The sequence below is a fragment of the Fusarium odoratissimum genome (genome assembly GCF_000260195.1).
Source record: "Fusarium odoratissimum NRRL 54006 unplaced genomic scaffold supercont1.24, whole genome shotgun sequence".
Taxonomy (NCBI): Eukaryota; Fungi; Ascomycota; class Sordariomycetes; order Hypocreales; family Nectriaceae; genus Fusarium; species Fusarium odoratissimum.
Genome location: NW_022158709.1, coordinates 8,227 through 27,458, shown reverse-complemented (window position 1 = coordinate 27,458; position 19,232 = coordinate 8,227). Strand labels below are relative to the sequence as shown.

The 19,232-nt window shown below is 48.2% G+C and overlaps 11 protein-coding genes and 1 non-coding gene across 14 annotated transcripts; 4 read left to right on the top strand and 8 right to left on the bottom strand.

The window, feature by feature from the left end:
* Positions 1-36: 36 nt before the first annotated feature.
* Positions 37-594, bottom strand: FOIG_11921 (uncharacterized protein; the record flags this gene model as incomplete). Its single annotated transcript, XM_031212591.1, has 1 exon — positions 37-594. The coding sequence occupies one exon, from the start codon at positions 592-594 to the stop codon at positions 37-39; it is 558 nt and encodes a 185-aa protein (XP_031057469.1).
* Positions 595-717: 123 nt separating this feature from the next.
* On the bottom strand, positions 718-1,437 carry FOIG_11920 (uncharacterized protein; the record flags this gene model as incomplete). The annotated part of the gene is made up of 1 exon (XM_031212590.1): positions 718-1,437. The coding sequence occupies one exon, from the start codon at positions 1,435-1,437 to the stop codon at positions 718-720; it is 720 nt and encodes a 239-aa protein (XP_031057468.1).
* Positions 1,438-1,608: 171 nt separating this feature from the next.
* Positions 1,609-3,339, bottom strand: FOIG_11919 (uncharacterized protein; the record flags this gene model as incomplete). The annotated part of the gene is made up of 2 exons (XM_031212589.1): positions 1,609-2,864; positions 2,919-3,339. The coding sequence occupies 2 exons, from the start codon at positions 3,337-3,339 to the stop codon at positions 1,609-1,611; spliced, it is 1,677 nt and encodes a 558-aa protein (XP_031057467.1).
* Positions 3,340-3,591: 252 nt separating this feature from the next.
* FOIG_11918 (uncharacterized protein) lies at positions 3,592-4,719 on the bottom strand (the record flags this gene model as incomplete). The annotated part of the gene is made up of 2 exons (XM_031212588.1): positions 3,592-4,381; positions 4,520-4,719. 2 exons carry the CDS (start codon positions 4,717-4,719, stop codon positions 3,592-3,594), a joined length of 990 nt encoding a protein of 329 aa, XP_031057466.1.
* A 272-nt stretch (positions 4,720-4,991) lies between these two features.
* FOIG_11917 (uncharacterized protein) lies at positions 4,992-5,552 on the bottom strand (the record flags this gene model as incomplete). The annotated part of the gene is made up of 1 exon (XM_031212587.1): positions 4,992-5,552. One exon carries the CDS (start codon positions 5,550-5,552, stop codon positions 4,992-4,994), a length of 561 nt encoding a protein of 186 aa, XP_031057465.1.
* A 2-nt stretch (positions 5,553-5,554) lies between these two features.
* On the bottom strand, positions 5,555-6,133 carry FOIG_11916 (uncharacterized protein; the record flags this gene model as incomplete). The annotated part of the gene is made up of 1 exon (XM_031212586.1): positions 5,555-6,133. One exon carries the CDS (start codon positions 6,131-6,133, stop codon positions 5,555-5,557), a length of 579 nt encoding a protein of 192 aa, XP_031057464.1.
* Positions 6,134-6,169: 36 nt separating this feature from the next.
* On the bottom strand, positions 6,170-6,553 carry FOIG_11915 (uncharacterized protein; the record flags this gene model as incomplete). The annotated part of the gene is made up of 1 exon (XM_031212585.1): positions 6,170-6,553. One exon carries the CDS (start codon positions 6,551-6,553, stop codon positions 6,170-6,172), a length of 384 nt encoding a protein of 127 aa, XP_031057463.1.
* A 621-nt stretch (positions 6,554-7,174) lies between these two features.
* FOIG_11914 (uncharacterized protein) lies at positions 7,175-8,648 on the top strand. The gene has a single exon (XM_031212584.1). It carries the CDS (start codon positions 7,241-7,243, stop codon positions 8,525-8,527), a length of 1,287 nt encoding a protein of 428 aa, XP_031057462.1. The 5' UTR covers positions 7,175-7,240; the 3' UTR covers positions 8,528-8,648.
* Positions 8,649-9,018: 370 nt separating this feature from the next.
* Positions 9,019-11,330, bottom strand: FOIG_11913 (uncharacterized protein; the record flags this gene model as incomplete). The annotated part of the gene is made up of 2 exons (XM_031212583.1): positions 9,019-10,883; positions 10,946-11,330. 2 exons carry the CDS (start codon positions 11,328-11,330, stop codon positions 9,019-9,021), a joined length of 2,250 nt encoding a protein of 749 aa, XP_031057461.1.
* Positions 11,331-13,744: 2,414 nt separating this feature from the next.
* FOIG_11912 lies at positions 13,745-13,853 on the top strand. The gene has a single exon (XR_004093447.1). It is a non-coding gene; the product is annotated as a 5S ribosomal RNA (ribosomal RNA).
* A 100-nt stretch (positions 13,854-13,953) lies between these two features.
* FOIG_11911 (uncharacterized protein) lies at positions 13,954-15,599 on the top strand. Its single transcript, XM_031212582.1, has one exon. The coding sequence runs from the start codon at positions 14,395-14,397 to the stop codon at positions 15,442-15,444; it is 1,050 nt and encodes a 349-aa protein (XP_031057460.1). The 5' UTR covers positions 13,954-14,394; the 3' UTR covers positions 15,445-15,599.
* A 24-nt stretch (positions 15,600-15,623) lies between these two features.
* FOIG_11910 (uncharacterized protein) lies at positions 15,624-19,010 on the top strand. 3 transcript variants are annotated; one of them, XM_031212580.1, is made up of 4 exons: positions 15,635-15,809; positions 15,858-16,914; positions 16,960-18,578; positions 18,635-19,010. In XM_031212580.1, exons 2-4 carry the CDS (start codon positions 16,043-16,045, stop codon positions 18,817-18,819), a joined length of 2,676 nt encoding a protein of 891 aa, XP_031057458.1. In that variant the 5' UTR covers positions 15,635-15,809; positions 15,858-16,042; the 3' UTR covers positions 18,820-19,010. The 3 variants fall into 3 exon arrangements, with proteins under 3 accessions (XP_031057457.1, XP_031057458.1, XP_031057459.1); XM_031212579.1 differs by having other exon boundaries at positions 15,624-16,914; XM_031212581.1 differs by having other exon boundaries at positions 15,635-16,914; positions 16,960-19,010.
* Positions 19,011-19,232: the final 222 nt, after the last annotated feature.

The window sequence follows — 19,232 nt, the reverse complement described above, 5'->3', positions numbered from 1 at the left end:
TCTACTTATACTGCCACTGGAATCCAATCTAATGACCTAACCATAATTAACAAATGACTGATGCTTGATCAGGTCGCTGTGCAGAGTTCCAACTAGGCCACTGGGCCCAACCATACTCAATAAACCCTTGAAATTCCTCTCCTGCTCCCGAAACAAATTGACCATCTCCATCCTTTCCTTGGACACCCATTTTCTAGCTCTCTGAGGCAGGTCTTCACTCTTGGCAACAGCGAAGCCCGCACGTACTCCTATTAGTAATCCACCTGTTAATCCCTTCTTCAACCTTTGAGCCGAAGTCTGTGCCACGGCCGATACTCCTCCTTTGACCAAATGCGAGCCGGCCGAGACAAGACCTCCGAGAGCGCCCATCGCGGCGCCAGAGCCAAATGCCGTGCCTGCTCCTTCAAACAGACCGTAGTAGGTGCCATAGAACTTGTTCTCAATCGCATTATGTGCCACGGTTGTCAACAACGACGATGTCGCGCTGATCAAGGCCTTGCTGCCGACGGTTGCAGCAGCACCAATGAGATTCTCTGTTGCAGTGCCCATTGCCAAACCAACTGCCTGTCCAAGGCATTCAGTTGCGCTCACCATGTTGGCTGGTGTAGCCACTGCTCCCAAAGCACCGGTGGCTCCTCCGATGGCCGCGTTGACGAGCACCGTGGCTGCGTAGCCGCCCCAGAACTTTCCACCTCGTTCATTGCGATGATCAAAAGACTACGTTGTACCAGTGATACCTCCACTGGCCAGAGCTCCAGCAGCAGCAGCAGCAGCAAGTGGCGCCGCGGCTCTTCCTGTGGCAATTGTGAGGGCAATGGCGCCAACGACGAGGGCAGCTCCGAGGACAGCGCCCAGTACAGCTGATAACGACCAATGCCCAGAAGGATCAGCGTGATTTATAGGGTCGTTGTTCTCAAATGCCAGTCGGTTGAGTCCGTCAGTCCTGGCGAGGTCCTTGACTGCCAGAATGTCATCAGGCGTGGTAAAGCGGCCAGTAATGGGGTCGTACCACCTGGATCCAAAGTTATAAAGCTCTGCGCCTTCATCGAGACTTTTGCTTTCGTATGTTGAAGTCTTGTCGAAGCTCGTATCGCTTGGCTGCACTCTCTTGATCTTGGGTGTTCCGAAGTCGTCATAAGTGATGGTGTCGAGCAGACTTCCATCAGTGCTCTTGAGCCTGTGTGTCACGTTTCCTTTGACGTCGGTGAATAAAGCGGCAGAGGATGGAGAATCTCCAGAGGCATGTGTACTGGACTTGCTCGGGACTGTCTTGCTACAGTTTCCGATCAAGATGCCAGCACCAAACAGTTTAATCGTGATGATCTCGGAGCCGTCCTTCTTGATCTGAATATTATAGTCGTCGCTGATTGTCAAGAGAGACCCTACGTTTTCGGGCTCCTCTCGCTTCACAGTCTTGCCATCTGGAGCGCATGCCATGTTTGTTGTTTTCCCAACGTTGTCCTTGTAAGATGCAAGCAGTCCGAATGAGTCGTAGCTGAGTTGCAAACTCGAAGCCTCAGTATCTCTGCGGGTTGTCATCCCAGCTCTATCATATAAGATATTGAAAGCTGTCGCGGCGCCTCGCTTTCCAGTCGCCGGGTTACTTCCTTATGAAATGGTCGTGTCCGCCTTGGTGAGGATGTTGCCTGACGAATCATATACATAGTTCTTCATATTTGCGTCTCCAATCTGTGAGTTCTTGAGACGCTTACCTTCATAGTTGTACTTCTTGGCCACGTTGGACATGCCGTCAAGATTCTGGGCAAGTTGGTCTGCTCCATTGTAGATATACGTCTTCTGAACCAAGGGCTTTGTGTCTGAGGGAGACTGCCCTAGTTGGTCAAGGTTGTGACTGAGGGTGTACGACTGGAGATCGTACTCGAAAGTGTGCTGAAAATCGGTCTGTCCGTCGGCCTTGCCAAATGTGATTTTGTTGGGCTTTTCCGTTGCATTGTTACACTCAAAGGTGCCGTCGAGCCATGTCTCTCGCTGACCTCCTGGTCCCTCAGCGTAGACCTCGCTGTATGAAAGCAGAGATCCGATGTACTTGTTCAGTTTGGTAGCACCGTTGGGATAAGACTTGGTCATTACCTGTCCCTGCCAATCGTACTCGAAGACTATTTCGTACTCAACCCCATCGGCGAAAGTCAAAGCCCGAGAGCTCAGTCGGGCCCGTTCGTCGTACTCAAAGCTAAGCTTTGTCTCCAGTTGCTTTGCTTCACCTGAAGGATAAACCGTCATCGAGGAAAGTCTCTCCTTGCCAGCATCATCGTACTGATACCTGAGCACTCTGCCATCAAAACCAGTCTCACTAATAGGACGACCTTTGCTGTCCCCGTTGAACATAATCGCCCCTTCGTTGGCGTTGATGGTTTTCTCTAACTGTCCCGTACCATTATAGATATAAGTCATCGATAGCTGCTCCGATGGCTTAGCTGGGTCTTGCATTCTCTGATAAACGTTGTCAAGGATCCGAAGCTGGCCAAGCGAGTTGTATTTCCTCGTTTCCCTCTTTGCTTGAGGATCGGAAGCAGACAACAGATTGCCGGCAACATCGCACGTGAACTCTGAAGTCAAGGCTCCCTGATTCGTAGCTGAGATAATATGCTCCTTTCCGTTGATGGAAATATATGTACGAGGCGCAGACCAAAGCACGACATTAGTGGCGCTCGCGTTTGAATCTGGTCCGGTAACAGTCTCCAAGACTGTTCCGCCATCAATAGAATATTGCAGGCTTGAGACGACGTTAATGGCCGAGTCGTTGTGGCTTGGGCGAGTCTGGTTGAGGACCCGACCGAGCTTGTCGAATACCGAAGTTGTGCCTTCTGACGGCCCGGGCTGATACTCGAAGTTGTCCCATGGAGCTGACTGGAGGTTGAAGCTTTAGAAAAGGGGATTGCCGCGTGTATCATATGTACAACACTTCCAAGTGACATGCTTGTCTGTTGAACTGCTGGCAGGGTCAACTCCTTGTCTAGATCGTTGCATCTTCTTCTGTCCAACACAGTCAACAACGTCGAGTACTTGAAGTTGCCCAATGTCTGTGTCATTGAAGTACGACAAGGTCGATGAGGTCAAATACGAGTTCCCTGCCGAGCTCTTGAAGAGGTCGTAGCTGTACTGCTGAACCGGATCCAGGATACATTTGTCAGACAAGAGCTTCATAAAATCGCTTGATGCCGCATACACCTTGGGCAGGAATTCCTTGGCTGTAGTTGAGAGAGTCCCTGTGACCTTGCTTTGCATGCGTGCCTCGATGTTTCTGCCGAAGCCATCGACGCGAGTACACGTGAGTCGTCCACTCGTCTCACGTTTGGCCAGCAGCTCGCCACTTGCCATATCATACGCAAGAAGTTGGATGGAATTGACGCCACGACCTTTTTCTACCTGTTGAATTGGGAGACTGCTAAAGTAGGAATCATAGGTCGTCGTGGTCGCGAGGCCGGCAGGGTCCATGGTTGATATCTCATTGCCGTAATCATCGAACCCATGTGTCGTGGTTAAAAAGTCTCCAGTATCATCCGACCACCTCTTGACGGTTTCAAGAAGGGCAGTATTGCTGTTGTATGTGTACCGAGTAAAGTCCACGTCTCATTGTTGAAACGCAGTCAAGTCCCGATTGGTTTCAACCGAAGAGAGCTTCATAGCCGTCATGAGACTCGTGATACCTCGGATAGATGTGTCAGAACAGTTCTGCCAAGACTGGAAGATAATCTGGCCTTGCTGATGTTCTGAAACATATTTGGTGATGACGTTTCCATTGTCGTCGTAGGTGAATTGGGTCATCTGCACCCGGCACTGTTCCCCCTCTGTCTCGAGCTTGTCGAATAGCTTGTCGACATGATAGATGTCACATCCATTCTGCTGAGACAAGGGAGTATCGTAGTCTGTCTTTTGGGATGACAACGGGGACTGTTGAGGATCTACTTTAGGGTCTGAATTCAGCGTGTCAATTTTAGACTTGAGCCCGATCTTTGGGAAAGTCTGGAAGTAGTGCTCGGTTGTCCAAATGTCATCAACGATGTTGTGAGTCGTGATGGACTCAAAGCCCAACCAGCCTCTTCCTTGACTGTTTACAAGAACTTGACGATACGTCTTTGCCATATTGACCTCGAAGGCCAACGAGTTTGTGGCTGAGTCGTTGGTGTGTTCGAGGGACGTGACAACATAATTGGGAGCGCCCTTGACAACATAGTTTCCAGGATCGGTAGGTGGATAGTTTCTCCAGTCAACGCCAGAATCATAAACGTCCGGGTCTGTGAGACAACCGTACGAAAAGGCAGTGACAAGGCCCATTGAGTCGTTGGACGATGACAGAAGATCTGTCGGCTGGCCTGTGTTGTAGACAGGGACAATACTGAGCTTGCCTTCGGCAGTGAGGCTGTAGAAGAGTCATCCTCCCATTCCAATGCCACTCAGATCCTCGGGAATCACTTGAGTATTCTCCATCTTGGGATCTGGCGTCACTGGGTATGGGACAATGGGACTAACCGCGGCGCCGCAGCGTCCATCAACCGACATGCATACAAAGCTGATGTCGTTACCCTGTTGGTAGACATAAACCAGGGATGGGTAGAGTCCGCCATTGAGATTTGTAACGGAGAACCTGCCATCTCCCTTCGGTTCCATGGCGTTTTCAACTGTTTGCGTCAGCTCGTCACCACACTTGGCGAAACTGCCCATGCCGTCACCAAGCGAGACCAGATATCTGAAGACCATGTTTGGTGCCTGGAACTCGGCCTTTCCAAGGACAATATCCTGAGTACCATCTCCATTTATGTCGCAGGACAGGATGCTCAAAACAGGCGCGTTGGCATCTCTCTTGGGAAAGGGACCTCCGAGTATGGAATTGATCCCAGTAGCTTTGAAGCCTTTGGACGAATCGCCTGTTACGAGGCAACGGAAAGACGTGGCCTTGATGTTGTACAGATCATTGGGCAGTATCTCTTGCCACACACGTACAAGACTGACAGCTCCAGTTCCCGAGTGTTTCAGGAGAAACCAATCGTGTTATCGAAGCCGTAGGTGGTATCTGTCTGGATGCCATCTGCCAGTCCGATGCTTCCAGAATTACTCTCATTGGTAACTCCTGGAAAGTTGCGAAAGGACAGATTCTGGCCATTGGGGAAGATTTGGACAACGTCAGCGACGCCAGTTCCAGTTATGTCCATGGCCATGAACTTGGACTTTACTACCCAGGGAAAGTTGGTCTGCTTGACTTCTTGAACCGCAGCCAGCCTAGCACCATTTGTCTGTGAGAGGAAAAGCTCGAGCATTCCCCTGGCGTTCTGATACGGTATGATCAAGTCTGAGAGGCCGTCGCCGTGAAGATCAGGCGTCAAGAAATCAGGCATCTCCGCATCTGGGCTCGTTGGATCCCACATAGGCATCGGTACCTGGACATTTTCCTCCGATGGAGTCCAATCAGCAATGGCATCAGGCTTCCCGTCGGAGTTAGGCTTTCTCTCTGCTGTGTAGGTCTTGACCGCCATTACTTTGTTGGCAATGTCCCATACCACACAAGCAACATCAGTGAGCGCCTTGCCAGTCATATTCAGGGGAAGCAGGTAACGACATTGGACTCGGCTTGGAAGGGGTCCGCTGGCACCGTCTTGAAGAGATCTCCCGGTGCAGTATCCTGCGCTGTGTATGAAAACGAGGTAGGGAGAAGATTAACGGCCTGGCCGTCTTTTTCTGAGCTCTCCGCTACCTGCGAGAGGTACGAATCGTTAGTCGTTGCCGACTGACCGTAGGTGAGGGAGTAGGTCCTGTTGACCGTAATCTCTCCGCCGATATTGATGCCGATGGAGATAGAGCTGAGGAGGTTTGCCCGGGTGATGATAGCTCCTGCAATGGAATGCGTGACCAAGTCCTTGCGGTCAGCGTAGTGAAACTGGACAAAACGCGTCGCAGGAGAGTCAGTGACATCGTTGGAACAGTACTTGATCGAATCAAGATACGATGTGTTGACATCTCTGGTGTTCTCGGTCTGTGGAGAAGGGATGTAGTTGTATTGGATCGTGTTGCCGTGACAATCCGTCTGCTTCTTGATACGCCATTCTCGTGCCTTGCCTTCAGGCTGAGTCACGATGCGGCTATCAAGAGTTGTTCCATACTCAATCTGCCGTCCCATGTTGTCGGTGACCAAAAAGCCACCATCTTCACCCAATCACTTGACTTGAAGACTAGTGTTGTTTATCTCAGTGGTATACACAGTTTGAGGTCCATTGTATTCCCCGTCTATGTTCAACAACTCTAGGCCATCCATTATGAGCTTAGGTTTGGAAGTATCATAGTCCGGAGGAGGCGGGTTGACTTTGCCATAGACGACTTTTGGGGCTCCAAGGTAAATGCTGGATACACCACCAAGCACCCAGCTAAGCCCAAGGATACCGTTCGGAGTACCTTGGGAATACTGGAGTGACAGATCAGGCTCATTGCCGGACTTGATGCCCGCAGGAGTCTCAATCCCGAGCATGTAGCGAGCAACGCCATTATTGTCAGTATCAGCTTTGCCCTGTTGACGGTCAATAGCTGAGCTATAGGAACTCATGATGTTCTTTGTACAATGAGTCGATAGTTGAAAAGATATAATATTGAGAACAGGGTGGAGATAATAAGTCTGCCAGAAGTAGGCCGCAAGCTGAAGATTACACTTACAACGTCGAGATAGTAGATAGATATATGAGGATCGCGTTTGTGATACTCAAGTAAGTCAACGTCACGTCTTGGAAAGAGTTCAAACGCGATGTCATTGATTCTGGACCATATCGTAATTTCATTTCAAGACCAGTCTGATCTGCTCAACCAACATTGCCCACAGTCCCCAACTCGTACTACAACTCTATGGTTGAAGCAATCAAGACAACCGCAAAGAAGGAGACCACAGAACAGAATGGTTTTTAAACTTTAGGTCCTTAAATTTTAGCAAGATAGTGAGACAGTCTGGTCCTTAACTACACCTATTTGTTGTCTTGTCTCTGTAGACTTGTGGTTCAATTTGAAAGTGAGGGAGGAATCAGGAGCTCGCTTAACTAAATTTCCATTAGAGATTATACTTAGCAATAGTATAGTAACAAGCAAGCATGATAACTCACTGACATCAGATACATTGCCTCACCAGATAAAACAAAAATGTTTTGCACTTCCGAGCACTGCAACGTGAAGCACACAACTCAAAGTCCCTGTCACATTGACGCGTTGCATCACAGATCAGCGAACCTTGCAACTCCACCGTAGTATGGCCGAGCTCTGCTATGTTTTGACTTCGTTGGATCTCAGCGCTTCAATCGATACCTCCGAACCTTCTCGTCTCTATCTTATTACTATGGTCGCATTCTCTGTCCTGCGGCCGACGATGCTGGCGCTTGGTCTGACCCTGGGCCTACCCGCCATTCTCTATTTCAGTATTTTGGGAGCGTTGGTTGTCGCACCCTCACTACAAGCTCACGCAATCTATCTTCACAAAGTCGCTTTGACGTGGTTCAAGGATCTCAACACACCGGAGCAATTTGGATTCGCTCATCATCAAGTTACACCCTTCTACATCTCAACACCAGATGGAGTCAAGCTGCACACATGGCATGTACTCCCTTTAGCGGCATATGAGTCACACCAGGAAGAGTTGTTGGCTCAAGGGCCAGACGGTGGATTGGTAGACAAGTTTGAAGAAACTTTGAACTTCCGTCTACTAAAAGAGAACCCAAATGCTCGCCTGGTACTTTACTTCCATGGCACCAGTGGAACTATGGCCAGTGGTTGGCGCCCTGATAGCTACCGCTCCCTCTACTCAGCTGACCCAGTCAACACCCACGTTCTGACATTTGATTATCGCGGGTATGGAGAGTCCACCGGCTCACCAAGCGAAGATGGTATCATCACGGATGCTGTCACTATTGCCAATTGGGCTATTCATACTGCGGGCATCCCCCCCGAGCGAATCGTGATCTTTGGACAAAGTCTGGGCTCAGCTGTGGCCATTGCCCTGGTCAGCGAGCTCGCCCAGAAGACACCCTCCGTTCATTTCGCTGGATTGGTTGTTACAGCGACGTTCGCAGATATCCCCCAATTGACTGCTACGTATCGCATTGGCGGCTTCATCCCTGTGCTTTCACCAGTAGCCAAGGTGAAGCCGCTATTCGCGTTCTTTGCGCGGCAGCTTTCCAGTACTTGGGACAACATGTACAGGCTCGGCGAGTTTGTCAAGGCTGCTGAAAGGTACGATATCACTCTCCTGCATGCCGAAGATGACACAGATATTCCCATGGAGCATTCCATCAAGCTTTATAGGGAAGCCGTCCGTGCTGCAGAGGGTGTCAAGGGCTTGACCGAGAATGAGGGCGCACTCCTCAGCAGGATAAGCAGCCTCGAGAAAGGTCGCGGAGAAGGAGGCTCAATTACCGTCTGGCCTACCAGCAAGGGCAACATTAGACTCGAGATTTTGAAGTATGGAGTTCATGACAAGATCATGGCGTATCCTGCGACTGGGCTTGCGATCAGCCGGGCGTTCGCTTCGGTTCAGAAATAGAAGGGCATAGAATATACAGAATATACACACGGTTTCTCTCCCCCATTCAACTCCATGCCACTCTGGCATGGGAAGATGACTCTGCCCACCCTGCGTATCAGCTCTAAAGCTAGCACAATCATGCTTATATACCAGATTGGTCAAGCAATAGGTACATACGACCAAAGGTAGTGGAAAATACGGGATCCCGTCAAGTTCTTTCATTCTGTAGAAGGGTCTTATCTTTCTGTAGTTGAAGCCTCTGTTTTTAGTAACCTCTGTCCTCAGTTTTCGGAGGCCTTGAGCTTTAGTACTACCGGATCGGTGATTGGTCAATTAAAGTTTGTGATCCAAGGTTCACACTGGTTACAGAAAATTGGATACAGGCAGTTACCTCTATACAGTAAATGTTGGGTTGGATGTGAGAGAAAGTTTTAAGAGCTAACGGCTATGCATGTATCAATATGCTTGATAATATAAGAATACCTGGATCTTAATGGAGTCAAATACCGTTAAACCAGCCAGAGCTTTGTTTCATCTGCTGACTTTACCTGATCTACTGCCTCTGACCCAAAAATCCTCCCAACCCCAATTCTTTCAAAGGCAGATGAACTCTCAGCTATCCGTCGGAGCAGGAGTATACTATAAGCCTGGTGAAAAGACCAGAAATAGCCAAGACCGAACCCTGGGACATCCACAGTTGTTTCCGTAAGTGGCAAAGCTAGGACATCTAGCAATACAGGTTCCGAGCTCGCAACCAGATCGTCGATTGATACCCATCCACAAAGAACTTCAGGAAACTGAGAAAGGGCTATTTTTCTCCAGTATTCTCGTGTTCTTGTGCCAGGAACCGTGATGGACCCTGTTTGTAAATTCTGTTCAGAATCAATTTCATACCCTGATAAACTGGCTGCAATGTCCAAGTCTGAGTCTGAGTCGAATAAGCCATCTATCCTGACACTCAGTAGCTTTCCTTGCATGACGAGAGTATTGTACTGTGGTGTAACAAACCGGTCAGCTGGAAGGATCCGGCCTCTGAAGTATGCGTCTATTGTGAGGTCGCTTTCAGATGCTGACAATTGTTCATCAACTGAGGTTTTCTTGGCCCCGAGAAATTCGCTAAGCGTTTTGGTGGTTCGACGACTTTTCGGCATTCGACGATGGTCTTGCTGCCATACGACAGGATGTATAACTGATGCCCAAGACCATGTAGGAATACCACTTAGCCTTTGGCCTGGGCAACCACTATCTGTCTCCCATAGTAGGCCTACTATAATGTCCCCAGCCCACATTCCTGATAGGTAAATGGTATACCAATCTTGCTCAGCATCTATTGAGCAATTGATAGCAAGAGCAAACTCCTCGGAGATACCGGCAAGTGCTGTCAATCTGTCCTCACTAATCTTTGTAAGCCGTAGAGAAGAATAAGTATGAACAGCAAATCTCCACTTGTCAAAGATGCTCCTGCACGATAATTCTAGGAAATTCTGGCTAAAGAAGTCATTAAGAGAGATACTAGCATCTCTGGTATCCAGATTAGTCAGGTTGAAGTCGTTAGACGCTGTCGTGCGCGGGTTGAACCTTTGGCACTGAAAGAAACAGGCCGTTCTGGTGAAGCAGATCATCCGTCTGCTCAATATCCACTCTTGGAAAATCCATCCCCGACGCAGTAACTCGGATTGTGCAATTTCCTGGTCGTACTGCTCCCTGATATCTGAATGATTGACCTGACGTACGTAAAAGTAGCCTTTGTGAATGCCTTCCCGGTCTCTATATGGCAGTCGGACAAGATTGGGAAGAGACTCCTGGTCACAAGCTGTGAAAAGTCCTGTCTCTCGGGTAACGCCAAAACCAGCGACAGTAAAGAAAGAATTTTGGTAGTACGTTGCCATCCTTGCGGCTTCTACTATCCAATCCTGTTCACTGTCTTGGATAATACAAAGCGAGTCAATCCATACAAATGGGATGCCCATCTTTAACGCAAGATAAAAAGCATCCTCAAAGTGACTTGGAAGATACTCTAGCCCTTCTCCACGAAGCCTTTCAGAATAGTTGCTTTGTAAAGTTGAGGCATTGGCGGTATCTGGTTGAATCCAGCGATGGGTGAGCGTAATGTACTTTCCTCGGCAACCCCCAGTTTCTTTGAGTGTGAGTGCCCTTGCCCCATCACTGTCGAGGCTAACTTCGATACATCGATTTGGTAGATCAGTCGCTTCTGGATTCAAAAGACGGGAGCCTGAGAATGATGTGCGACATTCCTCATGGTTCTCTTGACACTGTTGTAGCCAAGATGACAGCATCTGTATATGGCCATCAGATCCTGTTTCTGTGTCCAGTAGTCGTCCCGCTACATCACCATTGATGGCTGCAGGTGAATCTAGTTCATAGTTAGCCACCTGTCAAGTCGGCTACGGAACGGAGTATACGTAGTTGGCTCACCTTCATCCGCGAGAATTTGGAACTGACACAAAGCAAGGTCGTTCCTTCGAAACGTGGTGCTGCCGATAGCCCACAATCTAAGCAGCCCCAATGGATCTTCGAGACTGGAGGTGTTGTTGTTGTCTTTTCGGTTGTATTGACTTTCCAGCCAAGACTCCCACTGCTCAGAACCTTGCAAGTAGATCCATTCTGGCCAATTTTGCAAAACTGCGATCACACCCTGCTTCCGACCCTGAGGGAAGCGCGCTTTGATTAGTAGTGAGCAAAAAGGACAGCCAGACTCGGCAGCACTAATAGCTGATAGCAGCTTGTATCCCCTTACTGGAAACTTTACGGGGTCAAAAGCCTGGATGTCGAATGCCTGGCATGTATCGCAGAGCTCCATGATCTTACTGAGAGTATTCAAATTTTGTGAGGAGGATAAAATAGAGAAACAGGGATTGTCGACGCGTAGAACTTATACCGCAGCCAACAACCAACAGCCAACAACCACCAACCACCAACCAAACAACCAAACAACCAAACAACAGGGATCTGTAACTAGTCCACGTGACACTGACTATGAGCTGATCCAGCACGTCAATTCCCCTCTTCCTCTCTCCATACGCGCGTTGGTCAACAATAACACCACCAGTAACAACTTTGCTTCGAGAGACTCATGCACGAATACAATGCCTCGCCTTCGGGACATGACAGCATACAGACTACCACTTGTCCTGTTCTTGCCGGCTCCTCTTATATGTTGTATGATAGCACTGCAAGGCCTTTCAAACAGAATTCATCTCGACACAATTCACGTTTTATCCCAGTCTGATCTCCGTTTCTACGAACTCACCTGTTGGAGCCCACACGAGGATCATGCATCAGGGGTTATCTCACAAATGGCTGACGCCCTTCTGATACTCCTAACTGTCCAGTTGGTTCCCCAGGCCATTTTAATTGCGCAAAGACGCTGGGCCAGAACTGCAAAGGCACTTTCACTTGCTTTGACAAGTGCGACCTTGGCTTTTTTGCTGGCAATCTTGGTCAAAACCAGTCTTTTGGTGAAAGACCTTGAAGCTACAGGCCCGTTTCCCCAATTGGAACAGTACTGCTCAACTCCGCGCGCTAACTCTCGTGCTCGTTTTGAATTCCGGAATGACACGGATGAATCTGAAGTCCGAGGGGTCGTCATCCTTTGCGCCTTTGATTGCGCTTACAAAATCGTCATCGTTATGTTTCTCTTTGTTCTGCCCACTCCTATGAGAATACCGATCCCATTCGAGCCCATAGTCACCGGATCAAAGGCTCATTGCCTGAGTGAAGACAGTTTAATTCCTCCAGAAACGGGGCCTGTTTCGAAATCGTGGAAGAACGCACGCCAGCTTTCTCTGTCCAGGGGCGACGTAAGTAAATCCAACACCCCATACAGACGGTAGCTACGAATTGAGATATCACTAACACAACATCTCCCATCAGGCTTGTACAGCATTAATTTCTACCGGAAACAATACAAACCAACCATCATGGGTCTTGTCAAAACGGTTAACAAGGGTAAACATACGCTAAGGTCGCTGAAAGGGAGTTAAGTTACGCAAGTCCTCTGACATGCTGTAGATGCCAGTTGTGGCTTCGAAGTCACCTTGCTTTAGTGCTCAGATTCAGCACTGGACCCAAGACCGATACCGATACCGAGGCTTGCACGCAGTTATTATTTTCTTATCGCTTGCTATACTTTTTGACATCTTGTTACTCTTTGCCCACCTCGTTACACCCATCGCCAATGAACGTCCATGTACAAGGTTTGACCTACTCAGTACTAGAATAGATTTCGCTTATTAACCTCTTCCCAGACTTTGTCAACTTCAGATTGCCTCATTGTGCTGGAAGCCGATTACACTGCTTATATCTCACGTTTCGGTGACAAAAAAGATAGATCTGCTCAAGTACCGTGTAATGCATGTGTCGCTATGGCACATCGTAGCCTTATTATGGTGCATCTTACCGTTATCCTTCCCAGCACTAATGATAGAACCTTTTCTTAACCGCGAGGGGAATGATACAAAGGACTGGTTTCGTTCATGGGGGGTCTTGCACACGGTCATATCAGGTGTTTCATGTTTTTTTCTCACATTATTTCTCCTACCTGTAACAAGTACTAGACTCCGGCATAATGATGAGAAACTCGGCTTAAGTTATTAGTTATTACATGAGCAAAACCTAGCTATTTCCAGATAATGAGCTCTCTGCTACAATTGTCCTACAGGTAACCGCAATAAACAAACCTTAGACCATCTTTACATACTACTGCTATCTCTATGCCCTTAGAAAGGTCCTTAGATATTCAACCTCAGAGCTATAGCAAATATCTTCCTCTATCTTAACAACTAAAGGTTTAAACAAGGCGGTAACAAGTTATCTGGCAGCAGTTATATAATCCTTCAGTTACTATTAATTAAGGCAGTCTATAGAATATTCCCTAAATCACTACCTTATATATTAACATTTACTCCCTTATTTAGTAGTAGTTATATAACCTTTTACTTACTATTAAACAAGGTAGCTTATAAAGTATTACAATAGTTAGTATCTGCTGTTTGGGACAAGAGCTGACCGAAATGGAGGGGCGTGGGAGTAAAGGAATGGTCTCAGCGTTTAGTATAACTGTCTCCAACGGTGTTACGGCTGATAACGGTCGATACGCCAAAACGGTGGAAAGCGGAACCTCTCGAGGCCGGTTCTCAGAGCTGTCAGGCATGATCACGTGTACGCACCAAACCGGGATAACATCGGCGAATCTCTGGAATCTTTTGCTAAGACCTGGCTTGACTAAGAAAGACTCCCCGTCCGCTCTCCCATAGTCAAGCCACTAACCGGCGGATTAGTAGTTGGGTCGGTGACGACCAGCGAATCCCCGCTGTTGTATGTTTTTGTGAAGCTCGCCTTTTTGCCATTTACTGCATGCATGTCAGACTTTATCAACGGGAGCAACCGCTAACCTGTCTTTCAATTTTTGGATCTGTTCAACTGGAGGTTGTCACTAGCATGGAGCTTTGGCTTCACCTATCGCCAACATCATTCGGAGAGACTCACAGCCCGCCTTGTCCCACCTCTTCATCGACTTGCCATTTTTCCATGACCGCTCCAGTTGATTCCGTGAACAGAGTGAGGTATATATATTCTCATCGAACCAATCCGTAAAGCTGGTTGATCGGCATGAGCAAAGCTGTCTCAACAGCAGTACAGGCAAGAAACCCTTTAAAACCACCAGAAGACATAGTGTCCAAGGATCCAGGCGCTTAACGTTATGTTAACGTTATCGTAACGTTATGCATCCTTTAACTGACATAATCTTCAGCGTTGTTGATGGACCTCATCATCGTTGAAAAGGTATTTAATGTCAAATTGCTTGACAGGATGGCGGATGAATATCAACTCTTCATTTCTCATTTCAGACGATCACGACCATCATGACTGAAAACAGACAACGCAACGTACTTGTTACTGGAGCCAATGGTTATATCGGCTCAGCAGTTTGTCGAGCCTTTGTGAGAGCAGGCTGGAATACCTATGGTCTCATCAGAAATCCACAAGCTCGAGAGGAACTTGCACTTTCTGAAATTATTCCGGTAGTGGGATCTTTCACTGATCTCAGTTTCCTGGAAACACTCTTCGTAGAGGTCAACACTTTCGATACAATAGTCAGTTGCACGGAGAAGATACCAGGCTATGCTGCACACTTCGGAGAGGTTATGGCTTGTGTCAAGAGACTGGCTGAGAAGAGCAACGAAAACGGAGTCCGACCTCTGGTTCTCTGGTCGTCTGGCTGCAAGGACTATGGCAAGACTGGACTGCACGGCACCCCTGGTCTTGTGCCTCATACTGAAGCGTCGCCATTGAATGTACCAGAGATATTGAAAGAGCGCACGACAAACTCTGCCAAGGTCTTCAACTATACGGAGCTCTTTGATGCGGCGGTCATCAGACCAACATGCGTCTTTGGATATTCAAACAGCTACTATGGCGCTATATTCGACTATGCTGCCGATCAGCGAGGAAAGGGATCCGAGGTTCTTCGGATTCCCGGAGATCCTAACAGCATCATGCACGCAACTCATGTTGATGATTGTGGCAGGGCCTACGTTTCTCTTGCGGAACTTGACGATCGACGAGCCGTAGGCTGCCAATTCTTCAATGTGTCTGGCTATCGTTACGAGACACTCGAAGAGGTTGCAGGAGCTTTAGCCAAAGAGTACGGTTTTGACAGAGGGGTTCAGTTCGTCCCAGCTTCTGAGGCAGAGCCATCATTTCCGCCAGGACTGCATTTCGTCTTCAGCTTCAGTCAATGGGTAGGAAGTGACAAGCTGCGGTCTTTGACGGGATGGAAAGATAAACGAGAGTTGTTTTCAAAGGGGATACACGCTCATAGGCTGGCCTACGAAGCCTATAAGGGCCGGGGCAATGCCAATGTCGCTGAAATACAGAAGAGGATTGGAGTGAACTTTAATGCAGAGAATTAACAGGGGCTCAAAAATTAGTAGCTTGGGACGATCAAATGCGACTCGGCATCTAGAAGCCGCGACTAGCCCTGTGAGCTCGGGAGGTACGGAAACAGCTGTAGAATGACGTAAGGGAGAGACAAAATGAACAAAAACGAATTTATTCGGATCGCAGGACTCAGCTATTCATGTGATACTTACCAGGTTCTTAGTGGAAGAATCTGAGTCATTTCAACGATATTCTTATCAGCACCTCGGCACCTCTGGAAGACCCAATTCAACTAAAGCACTAATGAGGCAGGCAGTTGATCACTATTCAAAGCCAAAGCCAATGCAAAAGGGTCAGACAGAGTTTGGTCTAGACCAGCCTAAACCATCCCTGACCAGTCAATCTCCTGTACCGTCTGACATTGCATCGTGCTAACGTTTAGTAGATGTCCAGTCGTATCAAACATTTAAATCTTACCTCGACCCCACAAATGACTTCAAGCGCAATGGAATGCCAATCTCAACGTCTTTGGCCTAAACGATAACGAGCGTGCCTCGGCTTGTATCAAATATCTTTAATTGACCTCTTCAACTTCATCACCCTCCCCTACACCCACCAGAACCCTACAAGATGGACCTCAGTCGCATCAAGTCCCATGGACTTGGCCATGTCGCGATTGATGACAGTGACACCGACAATGGCCCTTCGGGCAATGTCATCGACGATGGTCGCGTCAAAGTTCAATTCCACGACACTCCCCAAGCCCTGGCCCAATGGTGCGAACACCTAAAGGAATCCTTCGCGGGTGATGGAGCAGATTCAGAGCATTTACTACCGCCGAAGCCGTCAAAACCGCGTCGAACAAGTACCGTCGCCTTCCTCCCAGGTGTAGAGAAGCCAGCCGAAGGCCCGCGACTAAATATTGCGATCCATATCGTGGGCTCTCGAGGCGATGTCCAACCATTTATTCCGATCGCACAATTGTTGATGAAGCCTCCCTACGGTCATCGAGTACGGATATGCACGCATGCTAGTTTCAAGGAGTTTGTGGAAGCACAAGGTGTTGAGTTCTTCAACATTGGGGGAGACCCCGAAGCTCTCATGGCGTATATGGTCAAGAACCCTGGATTATTACCGAACAAGGACAGTCTCAAGGAGGGTGATGTTGGGAAAAGACGAAAAGAAATGATGGAGATTATCTCTGGTACCTGGAGGAGTTGTATCGAGGCAGGTGATGGAATGGGAGATCCTGTGAAAGCGGCGAACGTGGAAAACGTTGATGATCTGTTCCTTGCGGATGTTATTATTGCCAATCCTCCATCAATGGGTCACATTCACTGCGCTCAAAAGCTCAATATTCCATTGCACATGGTCTTCACAATGCCTTGGTCACCTACCAAGGCTTTCCCCCACCCTCTGGCTGCTATGAGCTACGGAGATGCCGACGCCAAGGTCGCCAACTACCTCTCTTTCATGATGATGGAGCTTCTAACATGGCAAGGGTGAGTATCTCGGTCCCCCTTTGATTCATTGATTGACAATCTTAGGCTGGGCGACCTCATCAACAAGTTCCGCCGTCAAACACTTCACCTCGATCCCATCAGTCCAATGTGGGGGTTCCAGCTTCTCTCCAGACTTCGCATTCCATACAGTTATCTCTGGTCACAAACTCTGATACCCAAGCCTTCTGATTGGGACGAACACCTAAACATCACGGGCTTTTCTTTCCTACCACTCGCGAGCTCTTACACGCCCCCAAAAGATCTTCTGGACTTTCTTGAAGCAGGACCTCCACCAATTTACATCGGTTTCGGATCGATCGTTGTTAAGGATCCGCAAGCGCTCACGAATATGATCTTGAAGGCAGTCGAGCTCGCGGGGGTTCGGGCGATCGTGTCGAAAGGATGGGGCGGCGTCGGAGTTGGCGAAGTCCCCGATAACGTCTATCTCATCGGAAATTGTCCGCACGATTGGCTTTTCCAACGAGTATCGGTCGTTGTTCACCACGGTGGCGCCGGTACAACCGCTGCCGGTATAGCGGCCGGACGCCCGACCGTCATCGTTCCTTTCTTCGGAGATCAGCCTTTCTGGGGTCAGATGATGGCTCGTGCCGGCGCAGGGCCTGTATCAGTGCCCTACAAGGAGCTAACAGCGGAAATACTGGCCGACAGTATCAAGTTTGCTCTCAAGCCAGAAGTGCAAGAAGTCGCTAAGGATATGGCTATTCAGATTGGCGAAGAGGATGGAGCTGGTGGTACTGCTCAGGATATTCAGGACCGTCTTGACATTGACAGCCTTCGTTGCGACATTTCTCCTGATAGGCTGGCGAGCTGGCTTGACCGCAAGACAGGAGCGCATCTCAGTGGTTTCGCCGTCGGTTGTCTCATAGATGCTGGGCTCCTCCAGTCACAGAATCTCAAGCTACTCAGGCATAGACACTGGTACGTGGATGAAGGAGCCGAATACCCTCTTGTCGGTGCCGTAGCCGCCGTGTCAGGCTTCGCCTCAGCCATAGGAACCGCCACATCCGATTATGCCGAACGCCTAAGGAATTCCCCAGGTCGTGGAAAGACAAGGCGCTCCAACGTCGACGACACGCAAGAAGGGGTCTTGACAGATCCTGAAGAAGTCAAGACGGGAGAAGCCCGGCTCCGAAAAGGTCCACGCGGTGCAAATCAGAAAGATATGGAAATACTGGCGCGGAAAATGGCAACTAAGACACTCAACGGGGCAGAACCTGTCTTCCTTACTCCCAAACTGCGTCGACCTGTTACAGGTCTTCACCAGAAGCATAAAAAGGCATGGAGGGCCCATGAAGGCGGCAGAAATGGACGCGTCTTCTATGTTACACGTGTGACAGGTAAATACGTAGGCGACCTCGCTGCAGCCAGCGCAAGAGCGCCCGTGGCTTTCTTCTACAACGTCGCCAATGGGTTCCACAACGCCCCATCTAATTTCTGGAATGTTGAAGTTCGTCGTCGTGATGAAATTACAGGACTGGGTAGTGGACTCAAGGTTGCGGGCAAGGAGTTCGTCTTGGGCTTTTATGATGCTTTCAGCGGAATCGTGACAAAGCCTTATGAAGATACCAAAGCGAGGGGAATAAAGGGTCTCGGAAGAGGGTTGCTAAGAGGTGGATTTGGGATTTGTGGTAACTTGGGTGCAGGTAAGTCACTGTCATTTCCTCAAGCCCCAGAGACATAGTTGCTAACCATGTCAAAGCATGCTTTGGTCTTCCAGGATATGCTCTTAAGGGTCTCGAGAAGGAAATGATGAAGCACACAACGACGCCTCTAAAAGCAGAGCTATTGCTGATCAGGCTGAGGCAAGGCCATCAGGATTGGCAGAGAGCGACGGAGGGGGAGAGGGAGGAAGTTGTAAGAAGATGGAAGGCGTTGAAGCTATAATTTTTCTCTTATGTTAAAAGACTTGGCATATACGGTAAATAGATAATCTTGATTGGTTCTATAAAATAAAGGAAATAGCGCTGCCTGTTCAGATTACATGTGAGAGTGTTGGTGTTTTTAGCACTAAGTCATTCTGTGTTGGGCGTAGTAGTTTCTGGCTATATATTTAATAACTAGGATAAGTTAAATAGTAAGTAACTTATAGTATATAATTAAGGTCTAAGAGAATATAATTTCTAGTTATTTTAATTAAATTTATAATAAAATATTATATTATAAAATAATTATTAATTATATTTTTTATATTTAAATTAACTTAAGTATTATTTAATTATATTTATCCTTAACTTATATTTCTCTTATTATATTATCTTATAACCTAATCTAATTTATTATTAACTTACTAAGCTAGC